The sequence below is a fragment of the Aspergillus glaucus genome, assembly GCF_001890805.1.
Source record: "Aspergillus glaucus CBS 516.65 unplaced genomic scaffold ASPGLscaffold_15, whole genome shotgun sequence".
Classification (NCBI taxonomy): Eukaryota; Fungi; Ascomycota; class Eurotiomycetes; order Eurotiales; family Aspergillaceae; genus Aspergillus; species Aspergillus glaucus.
Window position 1 is genome coordinate 530,380 of NW_019170467.1, and position 18,073 is coordinate 548,452.

General features: G+C 51.2%; 7 protein-coding genes across 7 annotated transcripts; 3 read left to right on the forward strand and 4 right to left on the reverse strand.

The window, feature by feature from the left end:
* Positions 1-292: 292 nt before the first annotated feature.
* ASPGLDRAFT_49291 (uncharacterized protein) lies at positions 293-1,231 on the reverse strand. The gene is made up of 4 exons (XM_022547066.1): positions 1,150-1,231; positions 979-1,095; positions 815-876; positions 293-742 (listed from the first exon to the last, which is right to left on the reverse strand). The coding sequence occupies exons 2-4, from the start codon at positions 1,076-1,078 to the stop codon at positions 434-436; spliced, it is 471 nt and encodes a 156-aa protein (XP_022399191.1). The 5' UTR covers positions 1,079-1,095; positions 1,150-1,231; the 3' UTR covers positions 293-433.
* A 272-nt stretch (positions 1,232-1,503) lies between these two features.
* On the reverse strand, positions 1,504-5,846 carry ASPGLDRAFT_175153 (U6 snRNP complex subunit PRP24). Its single transcript, XM_022542837.1, has 4 exons — positions 3,195-5,846; positions 2,917-3,144; positions 2,508-2,864; positions 1,504-2,455 (listed from the first exon to the last, which is right to left on the reverse strand). The coding sequence occupies exons 1-4, from the start codon at positions 5,742-5,744 to the stop codon at positions 1,694-1,696; spliced, it is 3,897 nt and encodes a 1,298-aa protein (XP_022399192.1). The 5' UTR covers positions 5,745-5,846; the 3' UTR covers positions 1,504-1,693.
* A 1,139-nt stretch (positions 5,847-6,985) lies between these two features.
* Positions 6,986-8,110, forward strand: ASPGLDRAFT_37235 (mitochondrial 54S ribosomal protein uL22m; the record flags this gene model as incomplete). Its single annotated transcript, XM_022544796.1, has 2 exons — positions 6,986-7,034; positions 7,089-8,110. The coding sequence occupies 2 exons, from the start codon at positions 6,986-6,988 to the stop codon at positions 8,108-8,110; spliced, it is 1,071 nt and encodes a 356-aa protein (XP_022399193.1).
* A 207-nt stretch (positions 8,111-8,317) lies between these two features.
* ASPGLDRAFT_130345 (phosphoglycerate mutase family protein) lies at positions 8,318-9,456 on the reverse strand (the record flags this gene model as incomplete). Its single annotated transcript, XM_022540962.1, has 4 exons — positions 8,318-8,710; positions 8,782-9,021; positions 9,083-9,307; positions 9,373-9,456. 4 exons carry the CDS (start codon positions 9,454-9,456, stop codon positions 8,318-8,320), a joined length of 942 nt encoding a protein of 313 aa, XP_022399194.1.
* A 415-nt stretch (positions 9,457-9,871) lies between these two features.
* Positions 9,872-11,889, reverse strand: ASPGLDRAFT_27336 (uncharacterized protein; the record flags this gene model as incomplete). The annotated part of the gene is made up of 2 exons (XM_022543649.1): positions 9,872-11,050; positions 11,101-11,889. 2 exons carry the CDS (start codon positions 11,887-11,889, stop codon positions 9,872-9,874), a joined length of 1,968 nt encoding a protein of 655 aa, XP_022399195.1.
* A 1,397-nt stretch (positions 11,890-13,286) lies between these two features.
* ASPGLDRAFT_49295 (serine/threonine-protein kinase) lies at positions 13,287-16,285 on the forward strand. Its single transcript, XM_022547067.1, has 4 exons — positions 13,287-13,905; positions 13,988-14,823; positions 14,873-15,451; positions 15,507-16,285. The coding sequence occupies exons 1-4, from the start codon at positions 13,499-13,501 to the stop codon at positions 16,037-16,039; spliced, it is 2,355 nt and encodes a 784-aa protein (XP_022399196.1). The 5' UTR covers positions 13,287-13,498; the 3' UTR covers positions 16,040-16,285.
* A 305-nt stretch (positions 16,286-16,590) lies between these two features.
* ASPGLDRAFT_130590 (DUF3500 domain-containing protein) lies at positions 16,591-17,934 on the forward strand (the record flags this gene model as incomplete). Its single annotated transcript, XM_022540975.1, has 2 exons — positions 16,591-16,798; positions 16,856-17,934. 2 exons carry the CDS (start codon positions 16,591-16,593, stop codon positions 17,932-17,934), a joined length of 1,287 nt encoding a protein of 428 aa, XP_022399197.1.
* Between the last annotated feature and the right edge of the window lie 139 nt (positions 17,935-18,073).

Genomic DNA, 18,073 nt, shown 5'->3' on the forward strand with positions numbered 1-18,073 from the left:
TAACGCCGTAATAACCCTCAACCCGCATTAAATCAAACCAAATCATAAACCCATATCAGAGATCCCCCATATTTTCCAGCCAGATACCGTCGTAAATCATTAAGAATCCGAATCAGCCGGCACATGCCAGACTCGGCATCGTCATCGCCACCATAAGATCATCAGATTACGATTACCACCATCACCAGACCAGTCGGATCAATCGGTTACCGGACAGTCAATCAAAAATGATCCGGGATCAACTCATACCCCCCCTCGGACGGCAACGTATTCGCAGCAAGAACCAACACCACCGCACAAACCAAACTCAACCCCCAGCTCACCGTGCAATAAACCCAACTCTCCCCTAACTTCCACCCAGCAAAGAACCGATCCTCGTTGTCGTACAGATATGCCTGTCCACCATTAACCACGGCTCACCAATCCAATCCAATCAACCAAGTAAAAGAGGACTCACCACAATACTAACACTAGCAGCCTGCACAACCGCCCCCAACACAATCAACAAACTAAGCACCTTCCACCCCGACTCCCGTAGTCTCTTCCCACCGGATATTATAATCAGATACGAAACCACGCTCATGCCCTCGAGCACCACGGCAAAGGACATCAGGAACCCGACCGAGCGCCACATGGAGCAGAAGTAGCGGTCTTCGCCGTGGCAGTCTTCGCCTTGAGGAAAGCTTTCGCAGGTGTCGGTTAGGGAGGAGCAGCGGTGGTGCAGGCCGTAGGAGTAGGAGTGCTAGTCGTAAACCTCGGTGTTAATAGACTGCGTATGGTGTGATGTGGTATGTATGGTGATAGGGAGGTGTACCTTGTGGTTAGAATAACTAACCCATTTCGGGACGATGATTGAAGAAATAGTTAATCCGAATGCTATACCAAATAACAAATTTTTTCACATCTCGTCAGTTTTTTAATAGTTCCAAGCTATAGGTCATAACTAGCTTAAAAGCTTAGCTTAGCGACAGAACCCACCAGCCAAGAACACAAGCAGCGTCCCCGAGTAGACAATCGTCTTGGTCAGGAATCCGGTGTAATTGCGATCTGATCCGCGGGGAATGAGATGCGAGTCCATTGTGGTGTTTTCAGATACTATTGGTTGTAAGGAGGTAAGAAGGTAGAAGAGTTGGAGAAGAGGGGAAGAACTGAAGCTGTATAAAACGTGGAGACGAGGTTACGATGACGACAGATGAGTGCCGCATGCGATACCTTCCGCCGTAGATGCAGTTAATGTACTCTGTACAGATATGGGAGTTATATACTTATCGTGGGATAATCACAGAATTAAATAGATGTTCTTTGATTTTTAAATCACGTCAAGTGTGGTATGTATGCGTGTCACGGGATCAGTCAGACCACGAATATATTATATATATATATGTACATATCATGGAGACTATACAGACATTCCATTGAATCAATCTATCACTCATAAGAAAGAAATAAACCATCCGAAACTAGTAAATCATAGCTACTACCAGTAGTAGGCAAAGAAGCGAAAAAAAAAAAAAAAAAAAAAAAAAAAAAAACCGAATAAACATAGTCTACATCATGCCAACAGCAAATCAAATGGAATCACAATAGTAATACTCTTAACACACGCGAAAAGGTAGAGTACGGCAAGCAACAAAACGCCTAACCTGCCATGCAAGACAAATAAGATAGATATCAAATCCTTTGCGCCATAAACTCACTCCGCTTGACCTTGACTTGGTTGACTCCGCTGGATCATCGCCCGGAAATCGTCATTGCTCTTCTTCGTCGTCGTTGTTCCTCCCTCGGTCGGGGGAGCAGTTTCTGTCGTTGCCGTCGTGCCATTGCCATTGCCATTGCCTTCTGTGGTTTCATTGCGCGCCTGTGTTGACGCTCCTCCGCGCTTTACTCCTAATCCACCGCGTCTTCCACTGCCGCGTCCGGGTTGTTGCGGACGTCTAACCGCACTAGGCGGAGCAAGTGATCCTGTGTTTTTCTTCTCCTTGGACAGATCCGAGTGCGTTGCACGCGTGTTTTTCCTCTCCGCAGACTGCTTGAGCATCTCCGGGACCGTTCCAACATGCAACTGACGCCCAGGCGCAATCCCCTGGCCCTCCAGTTCCAATGAAGCCTTGCCTGCAGCGTGCACATCCGCATATTCCACAATCGCACCTTGATGGTCGGGTCGTAAAATAACCTTGACCAGTTTTCCATACGGCTCCACCAGTGCGCGAATTCGTGCATCGTTAACGGTGTCGGGGACATTCATCAACCCGACAGTTCGAGCCGCACGTTCGCCAGTCGGAACTTCTGGGTCTGCTTTGCCGTTCGCTTCAACGGACGGAGATCGCGAGCCTCCAACACGGTTGACAATAGTCGTGGAACTGCGCTTCATACCTTGAGGACTGGATAGCTGCACTTGTAGTTGTCGAGAGCGGAATTCCTGTTCGTGCATCGCAAGCGCGGCATTTGCTTCGTCCTGTTTGGCTGTCAGCACTGTTACCCTTTGATACTGGTGCGGAAAGACTTACCTTCGAAGAAAACACAACATAACCAAATCCTTTGCTCCCACCATCAACCTTCCTCGGAATGCGCACCGATTCCACAGTACCATACTTCGAAAACACCTCCTTAACATCATCTTCACTAGCCTTCCAATCGATATTCGATACATGAACCTCCCGCCCCTCGTACATAGGACCATGACGCTCTTGTTTACGGCCGGGATCCGAAATCTTAGCAACGAGCTGCAGGTCCGTACCAACTTTCGATCCGTCGAGTTCCGTTGCTTTACGAGCTTGGATAGGGTCCCTAAATTGCACGTAGCAGAAGCGTCGGTGAGTATTGTACTTGAGTGATGGCCAACGAATGTCGACAATTTCGCCATGCTGTTACCCAGTCAGCAACAGCAGCTTATAGATTCAAGGGGATTCGGCTTACACCATGGAACAGATTTTGAATGTATTCCTCATTAGCGGAGGGTGGGAAGTTAGTAACATATAGCGTCGAGCCCGACCCGAGCTGTACTTGAATGGTGTTTTCATCAATCATTTTTTGGTCACGAGTCTGTGCCATGAGAGCTTCATCTTTCGTATCAAACTCGATAATGGCGACTTCCGAATTTCCGTCCTCGCCGGGCAGCACCTTGACTCCCGTGATGTTTCCGTACTGAGAAGAAGTCAGTTGAATACTGTAGAAAAGGAAGAAGGATGACTTACATGTCTGAAAAACTGCCGCACCCGGTGTTCTGTAATATGATGAGGCAGATTCTTGACAATAACGGTCGCATTCTCGCGATCGCGCCGCAAAGGAACAGACTCGGGCTCGGGCTGCGGTTCAGTCTTGATGACCGGAACTGGCTCCTCTGCACGCGCCTTTTTCTGCTCAGGCAATCCATTCGATTCAGCTTCATCTTCCCGTTTCCGTTTGTCGTGTTGGACAGGTTCGGTTGACGCTGCTGCTTGCTGAGCCAGAGCCTGTTGCTGCGCGGCGGCTTCTCTGGTCTCGCGTTCGCGACGAGCATTGACACCTCTCATGGCTTTGCGTGTCGCCAACATCGCCAACTGCAGCTCATCCGAATCCTCGTAGTCTTCGCAATGAGCAATGTAAGCCTGCACGATTTTCTCGGGCCAGTCCAAATCGGTCCGCTTGGTCGCCTGTTTCAGAACGGCCGTTGCAAACGACGGATTGGGTGTTCTTCGAGCCGCATCGGCAGAGGCTTCCCCTTGCACAAACTTGCTCCACGAAATCAACTCCCACGAATAGTAGGTGAGCCAGAACTCATAACTGTTGCCACGGCGTCCCACCAAGCCCTTGAAGGTCTCCCGTGCACTGTCCCAGCTACCACTTTCGCTCAGGTAGCGGATATAGATGCGTTCAAGACGGAACAACGGATCTCCTTCATACGACCGGCCGTACTTCTTCTCGCCAAGGTCTTGAACATCTTCAATAGCAGACCGAATACCGACTTCAGCGACATCAATGTCTTCGTCAGTGGAATCAGTCGCAAAGGCCCGCCGGCGGAGATAACTGCACCATGTCGTATGCACTTTGAGCACCTCCTCCATTCCGCCCACATCGAGCAAGCCAGTGCTTGTAGCCTTGTGCTTGATGTCGGCAATCTTGGAGAAAGACTGCAACTCGCGTTCCGAACTAAGCAGATACTGCGACCAGAGAGTGCCGGAGCTCGGACAGTGGCGTGTCGCGCGGTCGAGGGTGGATACTGTAGTCATGTTGGTATTCTTATGCGTGGACTCGTCGCTAAGAAACAACACATAGTCCTCCCACATATTGGCGTCGACGGGGAACCGCAAGACGGCGCGTTGATAGACAGCGTTGACCAAATCGAAACTGAACTGGCGTCGTCGCCGATTTCGGCTGAGTTCCCAATCCACATACTCCGAGTAAACAGCCCATTCTTGAGCCATGTCGCCCGTTTCCACCACATTGCGGAGACGGATTTCGATATCCTCGCGAGCTCTATACTTGTTCTTCGCTTCCGATGTATGCGCCGCTGTATTCGACATGATCTCCTCGTAATTGGCGTTGTAGTATGTTGAAACAAAGCTCGAAAATGCTTGGAATGTCTGCTCCCAGGTAGCGTGGGGCGTATGAAGTCGGACTTCAAAGAGCCCACGCACATGGTTGAGCTTCTCCTGCGACGGAGCGTGCGAGAGTTCACGTATCTGCAGTTCGAGGAACCGATCCCAGACCAAGTGGCTGTCATTGATCCTCCATCGAGTTGCTTCCGCACCTCTGTGCCAAACATCCAGAACGAGTTGGAAGTTGAAAACCTCGCGACCAATCATCCTGTCCTCCTCTGTCCATTGACTATGACCAGCTTCCCCGTGGGCGGCGTTGTAGAGATATAGAAGCCATTCACCGTAGATGCTCCACAATTTCGTACTCCCGTATTCCTCTTCAACGGACCGTTGGCAGAGATCCATAACCGCGATACGTTCGTTCACGTTGCTTGCCAGCATACTTTCGTCCTGAATCCACTCAGCCCATAGATCCTCGCCCATAGCAAACAGCTTATCCATCTCCTCGCGCGCGGTCCTCATATCTTTGAGCAAATCGTACCGATGCGGGTCGCCATGGATTTCGGGGTTGTTGGGAGGATAGACGTGGTTCATAAACCCAGCATGCAGAAGACGAATAAAGCTGACGTGCGCAGTGTACGAGTGGGGGGTTTCTTGGATCTGCTGAAAAAGCTCAGTCGCAAGTTGCGCGTCGGGTTTGATGGACGTCTTCGCGTAATCCCTCTTCGGGCCATCAGACATTGCGATATCAAACGACGAACGCGGGGTGGGAGTGTTATGCACGATGGGATTGACATTCGGAAACATCGTCGAAGGAGAAAGCTGACTCTCGTAGGATTCGCCTCGCATGATCGGAGCGCTCGAGCGGGCCGGCTGGTGGTGCTGCATCGACGCCAAATCTGCCAGTGTATCCATTCCCGGAGTCGAAGGCTGTCGAGACGGGGGCAGTTCAGTCGCCGGGGGAGTTCCACTTCCTCCTCCCATGTTTGGACCAACCGACGGACTCACGGCGGGAGGGGAAGGTTCGGGGATGTTCGGCGGTGCAAGAACATGCTGCGCAAGCGGAGACGAGGTCATTCCTCCCCGTCCACCAGTCGCGCGACCGCCTCGTCGGAAACCCTTCTGCGATGGACCGGACGGCGGCGCGGAAGTTGGCGCAGAGCCGGGCGTTGAGCGTCCCGATTGGGAGTTCGATTCCTGTGGTGAAAGTAACGAATTGATGTCCATGTTTCTAGTTTTGTTAAGAGCGTGAAGGTTCTGAAAGGGCTAAGGAATGCGGATGACAGAGCTGAAAGCAGCAAAAGAGAAACAAAAAAAAAAAAAAAAAAATGAAGGAAATGGACTCCGACTATTGAGATTTCTTGATCAGCTCCTCCATTCCTACTCTGCGCAGCAGCCGCTGTTATGTCACAGTATTCGTAGCTGCTTTTTTTTTTTTTTTTTTTTCTTCTTTCGGAATCGATCCGAGTGAAAAAAGAGCGAGAAAGAAATTCAGTAGTAGAACCCTGTCAACACTCGATCCACGCTTGCGACTAGACAGTATCAAGGGTCGCGGAGCCTTTAGACGACACACGATAAACGAAAGAGGGTGGAGGGACGAAGGGACAGAGGACCGAGGACGAGCTATCAGGAGGACTCGAGGGCGGGAGGGATCTAAAAAGCGGGTTAGCGAGTCCACACGAGCGGGGGAGATGGAGTGTGATATCAACATACGCGAAACACACAATGACAACCTGCTAAGTCAAATAGCAGAAGAGGGAGAAAAGAGGTGCAAAAAAAGGACTCGGAAGAAGAAGAAGAAGAAGAGAAATAAAGCCTTGAAAGATGAGGGTCGGTGGATCGGCACTGTGGAGATGACGGTTGTCCACTGCGTTTGGCACCGGAGGGAGGGAACACGAGTCAAGCATAGAAGATGACAGGAGGGACGTTGTATCTTGTGCTTGAGATGTAAATATTCAACAAACTGTAGAGAGTTGACGCTGAGGTCGTCCTCTATGTAGGAAAAGAAAAAAAAAGAGAAATGACGCTGATGGATCTCGACTCACGTTCGACAAACGCCCTGACCGCCTATGGCGTAATGCCACCACGAAAGCTCAGCCCAGTTGATTCAGACATGGTCAGCTACATATATCCAAGACTTTTATAATATAATTAATTACTTGCAATTACTACTACATACTACTATTCCGGCTTCTCATAACCGACACCAACCACAGCCCCTAGGGCTGTTCGGTTAGCCACACCCCATGCGGCATGGTCCCATGGTTCACTAGTTTCCGCCAATGACGATATGTCACAGCCACACATATCGTATTGTACTGTTACGTACAGGTACAGCCTGTGGCGGTGCGCTTCCGGATATCCGCAGCGACCACCCGCGCTGCCAAGACCAGCCGCTTTTTTCGCTCTCTCCAGAAGATCGTGATTGTTGAGTGTTGACCACGGCCATCACCATCAATCCCGTCCCCATGGCGTCAATGGGTGCTCTTTATCCTTACGGGCACCTGCTCCGGTCTGGTACGTTCTCCATTATCAATATTTGAATCGCATGTCAAGTCTAACCATGAACAGCCCGAGCAGGTGTGACCTTCGTCCCCCGCCGAACACTGACCTACACCACCCCTCGTCGTGCCCAAGAAGACAACAATGGCAATAACGAAAACCCCTCCAAACCCTCCGCCCTCTCCTCCATCAGAAACTTCTTCGGTCTCGGCGGCAAGCCCTCCGATGCCCCCAAGCCCACCATCACCCGCCGAGCCAACGCTCCCCCAAAGCGAGAAGGTTCCCTGAGCGCAGACTCGATCTTCGCAGAAGACGAGGCCACCCCGAAACTCGTCGCCTCGGGCCGCACACCCGGACGCAGACCTACCGCTGAACAGCCCGTGGAAGCAGAAGAAGAGGAACAGGATGTTAGCCTGGAGACTCGGAATCGGGAGAATATGCAGGCGGTGCTGGACCCTCGTCCTCAGGCGCGGACGCGCTGGGAGCGGAAGATGGTTGTGAGGGAGATTCGGCGTCGGGGTCGTCTTTCGAAAACGGAGCAGGTTATGCGGACGGAGCGGGAGAGTTTGTCCAAGTCGCATTGGTTTAAGACGTCGATTAAGAAGTTGGGGCCGTTGGCCCGGCAGATTGCGGGGAAGAATATCGATGAGGCGATTTTGCAGATGCGGTTTAGCAAGAAGAAGGCTGCCAAGGATATCCTTGAGCACTTGGAGCATGCGAAGAACGTCGCTGTTGTCCGCTCCGGTATGGGTCTTGGTGCTGCTGCCGGTCAAGAGGCCAAGAAGCCCATCAGCATTGTCTCCAAGACCGGTGAGCGTAAGACGATTACCGACCCCAGCTCCATCTACATCTCCCAGGCGTGGGTGAACCGGGGACCGTACGGTGTCGACTACGACCACCGGGCGAGAGGACAGATCAACCTCCTCCGTCCGCCATACACCTCTCTCTCGGTGCTGCTGAAGGAAGAACACACTCGGATCCGCGAGTGGCAAGATCGCGAGACCACCGCGCAGCGCAAGCGCAAGACTCACCTCTGGACCCAGCTTCCTGACCGGAAGGTCAGCGCCCAGAACCAGTACTACAGCTGGTAAACTGGCGGCATAAAATGAGTTCATCTGTTTCTTTCTCTTATGTATTAGGCCTTGATTGGGACAAGCGGGTCTCCTGGCGTTGTGTTATTATCTATTTAGATCTACCTAACGGATCAGCATGTTACGAACATCAATGTACAATACCGAAAATTGTTCTGTTCTATATACCCTTCCTCCGACAAGTATCTACAAAGTACACTACTCAAATCACTCATCACAACTAGGCACCCCACTCGGCGGCTCAATCTCTATCCCCGGCTTCGGTCCAGGAACCTTCTCAACCCTCACAACAACCGGAATCATGGCCCCAGTCGCCAACGCAAACTCCCGATGCCCAACAACATTCAGAATACTCGTAATCGCCCCGGAATGCGCCGTCAGCGAGAGCACGGTGTTCGCATCGTGCTCAAAGATATCGTACAGCAAATCGCGTAACCGCGCGTCGCGCATGGAATTGGATTCCCGTGCATCGGGTCTCCAGAGCGGATCTGTGCCATTGGCAAACCCCTTCTCGATAATGTAATCGGGATACGAGGTGGTTATGTGTGAGGCCGACGAGCGCTTGTCGCAGGTGTGGATGCCGATTGTTTCGCGGAGCAACTACCCCCATCAGCCATTATCCTTAGCAAAGCAAAGCAAAAAAGAAAAAAAAAAAAAAAATTTAAACATACCTCCTTAACAACCGGCCTAAACGGGACGGGCGTAGCATTCAACCCTTTGAATGAAGTCTCCGCCGTTGCAAGACACCTATGCAACGGAGAAACATAAAACGACTCCGGAAACGGCACCTTATGCTCGATTTGCTTTTTCCAAGCCCCGTTTGCGATCTGCGCTTGCTTGATTCCGGCGGTTGTGAGGTGTGCGTCGAACCAGGTTATGTTGGCGTCGCCGGTTTGGAGGGAGTAGTAACACTTTCATCATTCAACATTTAGTAATTGGGTTATGGTTAACTATAGTTTGGGGTTGACTCACGTCCCACAGCTTCGTACCATATTCCTCCTCCGCGACATTATGGAACCCCTCACCGTGTCTACCAAGGAACAGCAGGCGGTATGTGGCATTTGGTGATTTGTGGTGAGATTCTTGGTTCAGGCTGTTGAGGTGGTGTTCGAAGCGTTGCCATTGGGTTGTGTTGCGTATGTCGAGGTCGGTGTCTGTGTTGTAGGTGCGGTTTATGAGGCCGAAGTTTGATGAGACCTTTTCTTCTTTATTAGATGTGTGGATTTAGATAGAGGGTAGAAGATGCGGAGGAGGAGAAATACGTAGTTGAAAGCATCGGGATCGGTATCTGGTTCGTCTTGGAGAAAGTACCCCGGGACGGTGGTGAGGTTGAAATGGAAGGCCATGACTGGGAGTGTCCAGCTGAGGACGAGCAGAGTGGCGAGTCTGTACATGGTCAGTGCCATGGTGAGCATTGGTGATTCTGCAGATAGACGTACCGGGGAATTGGCTTTTATAGAGTGCACAGGAGTGTGTATTCTCCTGGGGATGACATTCGGAGAATTCAGTGAATGTGGGGATTGAGATAAGATTATGCAAAAACGTGAATGCGTCTGGGACATCCATTGGTCCGTTCTTGGCTATACAAAGCACTGCTGCCATCATAGACTACGTGAGATATATACCGGGAACATCGGATGAGAAATTAATCAAGTTGGCATTCGGTCATTAATAAATTAGGCCGAGATGAAAGACAATCAAGAAACAAAAACAACAAAATTGGACCTCATATAGGTCATCGCTAAGCTTCAAGTACATCAATCAAACGATTCCAGATGAACCACATATCCCAAGGCTCTTCCGAGCTGACCAATACTGTTTGAGACAACCAAACATAGCCTTGCAAAAGGACGACCCAAGAAGGGACGTAAGTGCAGAAGGTGCTTGCCAGAGTGAATACACCGAAGCCAGTGTTCTCTGTATAACGCGCCCAGCATATTCGGGAAGTATGCGCTGTGCATTGCTTCCAGGTGGACTTCTTGCAGGTGCTTGCTGCTGCACTGATGCCAGCGTTCTTTGTCCAACATATTCGCGAGTTGTGCGAATTCTTCCATTGCTTCCAGGTAAAACTCTCCCAGTCGTGATTGCAGGTGAGAATGAGCGCGCTGACGCCAGCGTTCTCTGTACCTTTCTTTCACCACATTCGGGTGTGCGATTCTTTCCATTGCTTCCAGATGGAAGCGTACCAGATGTAATTGCAGATGGTGTTCGCCAGAGTGAGTAGTACTTTGTTGCGAGCGTTCTCTGTACCTGCCCAGCATACTCGGGAAGCGTGCGATTCCGTGCATTGCTTCCAAATATCTTCGTAACCGATGCGTTGGCAGTGACTGGAGGGCGAGCTGGTAGCATACCAGGTCTGGTTCCAGTCGATTGTATTCTTTCGTGGTTCTGTCTTTGGTGGATGTGTTCAGTCCGACTGCCTTTAGTGTATGTATGGCACGTGGACTGAGCAGTATCTTGATTCTGCAGAATCGAGCGAGACTGTGGACGTCTCGAAATTGCATTGTTGCCAAGTTGCTGCGTATCCGTATTGACAATACGCGAGTTGCTTGCAAGCTGGATCTGCAGTCCAGTTGGAAGATTGGCTCGCCTATCGTTAACAGACACAGAATGCTGAGCTGTATGGCCCAACGACGGTCGACCGTGTAGTGACCAGAGAATCTCCGATCTGGGACACCTTGGCGTAGAGCTGTGTGATTGTATGTCCGTATCGTTCCTGGACATGGGTTGAATCGACGGTCGTGGTCGTGGGACGTGTGTTGGGCTGTGCGCCGGATCTAGAAGCGTATCGTGTGCCGTATCCCTGAGCGTACTTCTCGATGGTAGCGATGACTGCCTCGACAGAGGAGCGAATGGTTGCAATGGTGCGTGCTTGGGTGGCTGAATTATCGTGCCTTCGTGTACGTTGACAAGGCTGGCCTTCTTCTCAAGGCAGTTGCACTAGGGGAGTTAGCATTTCTCAACTAAAATCATAGTAGTGCAAGACTTACCCTTTTGTGCTGCTTTCGGTGCTTCTCACAAGCACCATGCTTTCGAACCTTCATGTAGTTGTCTTTCTGGGATTGTGACCGAGGCTTGTGCTTCTTTGGGAGATTCGTCGTTGTATTCATGTTCAAGTCAAGCACCAACTCAACACCACCTGGCTGGTCGGGTGTTGACACGCCATCTGTTGTAGCAGAGGCGGGCGTTTGGCTTGCTCCCGTTGAAGTTGGAGATGCACTGCCTTGGGCCATGTACGACGACGGGGGCGAGAACTCGGGGCTCGTATAAGGATCGGTGAGCGGGGACTCCTGAAGGCGCTGCATGTGAAAAGCAATAGATGCGTCCATGCGCTTCTCCTTTTGGGACGAGCAGCTGGTGTCAACCGCTGCTTGAGCTTCCACCGCTTGTCGAATGGTAGTCGTCAAGTCGTAAGGTTGGTCGTACAACACCATGTCTTGGAACTGGCCATTGTTGATGCTGCAGTCGAAAGAGGGATCGAAGAACCCGCCGTTCGGAACCATGCCCATGTCGTCCATGGGACCCGCATCGGGGAATGCCCCCAGGTTGTCCAACGCACCCGGCAGGGGGTCGTCAGGGGCATCGTAGTTGACAAAATCGGAGAACCAAGGCTCCGAAGAGAATCCAGAAGCCGGGTCCGTGTCGAACCCGTTCATCCTGGCAATCAAGTCGCAGTCCTCCGGACTAAGGTCCAGGTCGCCCAGAGGGTAGTTAAAGACATCATCGTTGGTGCCGAATTCTCTCGCAGGGTATTCTTGGAAGAGAGTATTGGCCGCCATAACGGTCGATTGCCTAGCTCGTGGTACGACGAAGAAAGGAATGTTGTCCTGTCTGAGGCTTAGTCGCTCGTAAGAAACCACTTCGATATACCTCGATAAGATACCAAGACAATGTCCGTGCGACGAGAGCGGGATCCTGAACGGGACGCCGGAGTTCTTGGTACCCAGGAGAACCTGAGGTTTTAAGAAGGTATTATAAAGCAGGACAAGGGTGGAAAAGGAAATGAAAAAAAGGACAACACGAGCGATGAGAGAAGTCGGCGCTTTTTGATTCTCGATGCCTGGCACTGCCTTCACACTATAACCTCAGGTGTCTACACTAATCCCTTTTGGACTCCCCGACCCCGGCTTAGGCTAAACCCGATTGGGAGCCCGACGCCCTGTGAGTCACGGGTTTTTAAGCCTCATCGCAGGGTTTTCTATATGACATCAGGATGCCTTATACTACTACGAATGATGAGAACATACAATGAGCCGATTACGGACATGAATGTCATGGATACCATTGAGCACTGGGACAATTGTGAACTCGTTGGACATCGGGATGCCGACCGACTACTACCGACTACTCATAGAGTGCAGCATCTCTCCTCGGAATCATGGAGGCTGAGTTAAATCGCCATAATGGACTAGAACCGCAAATGAGAACAACACACAGATTTTTTGAATTGGATCATGACGAAATGAGTGTGTTGGACCAGTGCTGGTTATGTATTCGGTGCACCGCCCAGGGCTGATCTACATCGGTACTGTCCGGGCAAGACTGGCTATGGGCCATACTCTGTAGGTTTGTGTCGGATGTTCACCGTCTAGCCATAACTGCAGTCTCCTCTCATCTAGCCGAGTCTCCGTACTAAGTACCATACTCGAACACAATCCGAACTAACCGTGGAACAAGCGATAAGCGAGGGCTAGTTAACTTAGTTATCGATAAGTTAACGTACAAGCCGCATGAAACACCGGCCTTGTACTCTCCTTAACAAACTCCCTCATCTGCGCATCGCTCATCACGTTAGCAGGGAAACAGATGATCAGTATGGCGCTCCCCTCTGGGTTGAACCTTCTTCGTGTGGACAAGGACAACTCTGCTCGCGGAGAATTTTTCTCCATGGCACTTATGCCTGGGAATTCAGGTGTCCAGCCAGCACTCGGTCATAACTATGTAGTTAACTATTGATACCAATTGTTGCAATCGGTAATGTATGCCTCGGAGTAGCCGACTATCTATAGATTCTGGATTATCTCTATAACTAGATCTACAACTATGTTGCCCTGTATCTGTAGTGACCATAGTAGACCCTTTTAACTGTATCCGTGACGTGGCGCTCTTTTTCTCTCCGCTCTCTCCGCCCCCGCCAACTCCAGCAATTGATCCTCTGCCGTCTTCTGTCTCCCTCTGTCACTACTCTATTGATCCTACGCCGAATAGGGCAAACAATAAACAAGAATCAGCACAAGTAACAACCGGAAGAGTCAAGGTGATTGAGCTGTACTGCGGACAGACAGAATCTTCTGTCACCGCCATCCGGAACCCTGGGAAAGAAAAGAAATCCATCACGTCACATTGAACCTGCCAGCCCCTCTATTCTCCGTCCTCTATTACTGAACCATGGCCGCTGCTTTCGACGACGAAGACCTCTCCGTCTCCCTCCCTCCCATTGAACGGGAACACCGTCGGGACCGCGATCGGGCTGCCGGTGCGGTGCCTCCCTCCGGTGACATCCCAGCCGCCATGGCAATGCCTCCCCACGCTCGTCCGATCGCAAAGGGCCAGGAGGTGAAGCAGTCCCCAGCAACAACAAGGGATATGCAACGACTCGATCAGTACCAGACGATGAAGATTCTGGGGGAGGGTTCATTCGGGAAGGTCAAGCTGGCTATCCATCAGCCCAGTGGGCGACAGGTCGCTCTGAAGATTATCAACCGCCGCAAGCTGCTTTCGAGAGATATGGTCGGTCGCGTGGAACGGGAAATTCAGTATCTACAATTGCTGCGACATCCTCATATTATCAAATTGTCGGTACCCCTCCATTCCCGAGGATGATGAGATCATAAGATCGTGCTGGAATCCCGAAGCTGACTGTTTTGTTCCCGGCAGGTATACTGTGATCGCTACCAAAACCGATATTATAATGGTCCTAGAATACGCAGAACGGGAGCTGTTCGACTACCTGGTGAAGCGAGGACGATGCAATGACGCCGAAGCCCGCAAGTTCTTTCAACAGATCATCTGCGCCGTCGAGTACTGCCATAGACACAAAATTGTGCATCGTGACCTGAAGCCGGAAAACCTACTCATCGACGCCAATAAAAATGTAAAGATTGCTGATTTTGGTCTGAGCAACATCATGACGGATGGGAATTTCCTCAAAACAAGTTGTGGCAGTCCCAACTATGCCGCGCCAGAGGTCATTTCAGGAAAGCTTTACGCCGGGCCAGAGGTGGATGTGTGGAGCTGTGGTGTCATCCTCTATGTGCTGCTCGTGGGACGACTGCCATTCGACGACGACTACATTCCAGCATTGTTCAAGAAGATCGCTGCAGGCAACTTCCATATGCCACCTTACATCAACTCCGGAGCGGCGCGGTTAATCAAGTCTATGCTGCAAGTCCATCCCGTCCATCGATTGACGATTCCTGAAATCCGTCAGGATCCCTGGTTCCTCCAAGACCTCCCGCCCTACCTACAGCCACCGCCAGAAGAAGTCATCGCAACCGGGTCTGATCCGAATAAGGCAATTGACATTCGGAAGATCGCACCCGAGAAACCCCTTTCTGCTCAGCACAAAATTCACCAGATTGCTATCTCAAAACTGGAGCGGAGTATGGGATATGCTCGCGATGACATTGAAGACGCATTGAAGCACCCTGAACCGAGCGCTATCAAAGACGCCTTTTTCATCATTGTCGAGAATGAAATGATGCAAACCAACTGTAAGTTCTATCTATTGGATGACAATATCAGTCCTGCTGACTTGAAAAGCCCCTACGGATGATAATCTTATGGCCTCTGTTGCACCTTCCCCTCCTCCCTCTAAGAACCCGCTGCCTTCACCAGCCGTGGCCAAACAACCTGGAGCCCCTCGTCCTCATGGAGCTCCCGCTATCCCATCACCGCAGCGATTCGTCCAGTTACCACCCGAAGACGAAGAGCCAGTGCGCGTGAGCCATGTCCGCATCCTGCCGACGAGTATTCCATACGTGCACGACCAGCTTATGGAACAGCGCGAACGCGAGCGCGAACAACGAGCTCGTGCTGCGCACCGTGACGCACAAGCCAGGGCTGAGAATCCGGACGATCCGGCATGGAGTGAGCGGTCGATGAATGATCAGGAAGCAACAGCGAGAGCTTTGAAGCCTCACTCTCGGAGCATCGTTGATTTGGACAAGCTCCGGTTTGAGCCACCCGAGGGCCACCACTACACAGCGCACATGCCCAAGAGATCTCGCAAGTGGCAGTTTGGCATTCGGTCGCGCAATCAGCCGTATGAAGCCATGTTGTATCTGTACCGGGCTATTGATGCACAGGGCGGAGTTTGGGATATTTTGCCAGGCGATGCAGGTTGGTTCAATCCGTTATCTATAGTCACTTTGGGGCTCAGCTAATATAATTACAGGCGGCGATATCGGGGCCGACGAGGACAAGCCACTGCAAACGAAATATGCCCACCTCCCGTCCGATTACTACATTCCTAAGGATCCTTGGTTCATCCGTGCCCGCCTCTTGAAAGAAGGCATGAGAATACCTGGTCCTTCACCACGCGTCCACGGCCGCACCAGTAGCACTGTCAGCAAGAGCGAGGTCGAAGAGCTGCGTCGTCGTTTTAACATCACAAAGATCCCGAGGGAGGACAGGAATTCACTCGCCGTAGAAACAGCATCTGGTCCTCCGTCGCGACGGACTTCTTCTAGCCGTGTCAACCATGGAGTGTGGGTGTTTGTTGATATTCAGCTGTACCAGCTGGAGCAGAACAGCTACATGGTTGACTTCAAATGTGATGGCTACCAGAACGTGGTCCGGGAGGAAGGAGAGGCGGAATGGCGTCCGATCAGCAGACGCTTCCGCAACAAGGAGAAGGAAGTTACGAGTCCTTATCCGTTCCTCGATGTGGCGTCTGATCTGGTAGCTCAGCTTGCTGTTGCTAGCTAAGGCGCTGTATTCTCTGTGTTTCCGCATTTGTTCAACCTGGGTGGCGTATCATGGAGTCTGGAGTTCTGTCGCAAGGCAGCTTGTGGTGTTTATATCATCGTGCATGCATTGTATTTGCGCATACTGTCTTGTTTTTTGCAAAAGTTGCAAAACAGTGACTGGATTCATCAGGGCGGATAATCTGTTTCCTCTCATAGAACGCTCATAATCATACCATACTAGCATAAATTAAATGATCTCATGTCTTCTCTAAAACAAGCATCATACCCCGTACATTAACTAGCACGTGTGCGCCCCTCAGCATCTGTGGGGATCCCCCCCCTCCCCACACCCAATACCCGGTGGGGACAAAGCCCTCGGTCTCGGAAATGCCGGCGCCTCTTAGCGGAAAACATCTTTCCCGGGTACCCTCCCCACAGCCCCATCGCGGGGGAAGCATCAACTCCAAGTGGGATACGTATATCTACTGATAGCGACACTGTGTTTCAATTCAATTCCTCCATCTACTCTGCCATTGGAAACTATCCGTATCATTGCAGCTAGCAGCCATTATGACAGTTACATCGGAAAAGCCAACGGGCGAATATCGCCAGTATTTGCCTGATTTGAACATTCCGCGCTTTCAGACTATGCGCGAACAGGATGCGCATGAGTATGCGCGTGATTTTAAGACGTTGGCGAGACCGCCGTGGCTGCATGCGTTGTATTTGCATTGGTTGGAGTTGTTGCAGGAGCCGTTTAAGGGTGTTACCAATGATGGTATGCTTCCTCCATCTTGTACAAGTGAGGGTACACTGATCTGATATAATTGTGTAGGAACGGTCCGCCCAGGCCTCTTCACACTACAAGACGAAGACGTCCCAATCGACTCCATCGTAAACGCCACCCAAACTGTCCTAAACCTCTGCGACCAAACCCAACAAAAAGCCCTCAGCTACCACGTCGACTCCCCCGAATGGCGCACATGGTCCAACCCCGAATTCCTCCTTAGCCCCAAAGGCCTGCGCCTCGACGAAGTCAAGCCCCAACTCCGCGATGCAATTCTAACCGTCCTACAAGCAACCCTCTCCCCAGAAGGCTACAGCAAAGCCCTTAAAGCCATGCGCATCAACCACTTCCTGGGTGAACTCGTCGAGTCCCCGCGCGTGGTGAACGAGTTCTCGTATAACTTTGTACTTTTTGGGACGCCCTCGAGTACTCGACCGTGGGGGTGGTCGTTTTACGGACATCATTTGTGTTTGAATGTTTTCTTGTATAGGGGGCAGATTATCGCGTCGCCGTGGTTTACGGGCGCGGAGCCGAATGAGATTGATGAGGGGCCGCATGCGGGGACTAGGATTATGCAGGTTGAGGAGGAGCTGGGGTTGAGGCTTATGCAGTCGCTGAGTTCGGAGTTGCAGCAGAAGGCGCAGGTGTATGAGCAGATGCATGATCCTGCTATGCCGCCGGGGCGCTGGAATAAAGATGACCAGCGCCATGTGTGCGGGGCATACCGCGACAACCGCGTCGTGCCGTATGAGGGTATTAACGTCGGGAGTACTTTCACAGATACTCAACGCGACCTCCTCTACGGGATCTTCGAGCAATACCTCCTCTACCTCCCCAAGCGCTCACGAGAGCTCAAAATCCAACAAATCGAGCACTTCGAATCCGAAACATGGTTCTCCTGGATTGGCGGGTTCGGGAACGAAGACCCCTTTTATTACCGCGTGCAAAGTCCGGTTGTGTTGATTGAGTTCGATCACCATTCTGGTGTATTCCTGACAAATGAGGAACCGAAGAAATTCCATATCCACACGCTGCTGAGGACGCCGAATGGTGGGGATTATGGACATGCGTTGAGGGGGGCTATCCCTTCTGTAGAGGGGATTATGGGGAAGGAAATCGTGTGGTGACTAGATGGTTTTGTACCTAGTATGTTGTGAGTTGCATTGAGAATGGAATGATACATGTCAAAAATATATCATTGTATGCAGGAGTATTCGTATGCGTATGTACAAGGATCCCCCGGAATATCCTGCCAAGCTCTGCAAA

Coding starts and splice junctions, on each gene's coding strand:
- ASPGLDRAFT_175153 (XM_022542837.1), bottom strand. CDS start 5,744: ATGGACATCAATTCGTTACTTTCACCACAGGAATCGAACTCCCAATCG. Junction 3,145..3,194: donor TGCGGCAGTTTTTCAGACAT/GTAAGTCATCCT, acceptor ACTTCTTCTCAG/TACGGAAACATCACGGGAGT. Junction 2,865..2,916: donor TTCAAAATCTGTTCCATGGT/GTAAGCCGAATC, acceptor ACTGGGTAACAG/CATGGCGAAATTGTCGACAT.
- ASPGLDRAFT_49295 (XM_022547067.1), top strand. CDS start 13,499: ATGGCCGCTGCTTTCGACGACGAAGACCTCTCCGTCTCCCTCCCTCCC. Junction 13,906..13,987: donor CATCCTCATATTATCAAATT/GTCGGTACCCCT, acceptor TGTTCCCGGCAG/GTATACTGTGATCGCTACCA. Junction 15,452..15,506: donor TATTTTGCCAGGCGATGCAG/GTTGGTTCAATC, acceptor ATATAATTACAG/GCGGCGATATCGGGGCCGAC.
- ASPGLDRAFT_49291 (XM_022547066.1), bottom strand. CDS start 1,078: ATGGACTCGCATCTCATTCCCCGCGGATCAGATCGCAATTACACCGGA. Junction 877..978: donor GCTGCTTGTGTTCTTGGCTG/GTGGGTTCTGTC, acceptor TATTTGGTATAG/CATTCGGATTAACTATTTCT. Junction 743..814: donor TTAGTTATTCTAACCACAAG/GTACACCTCCCT, acceptor GTTTACGACTAG/CACTCCTACTCCTACGGCCT.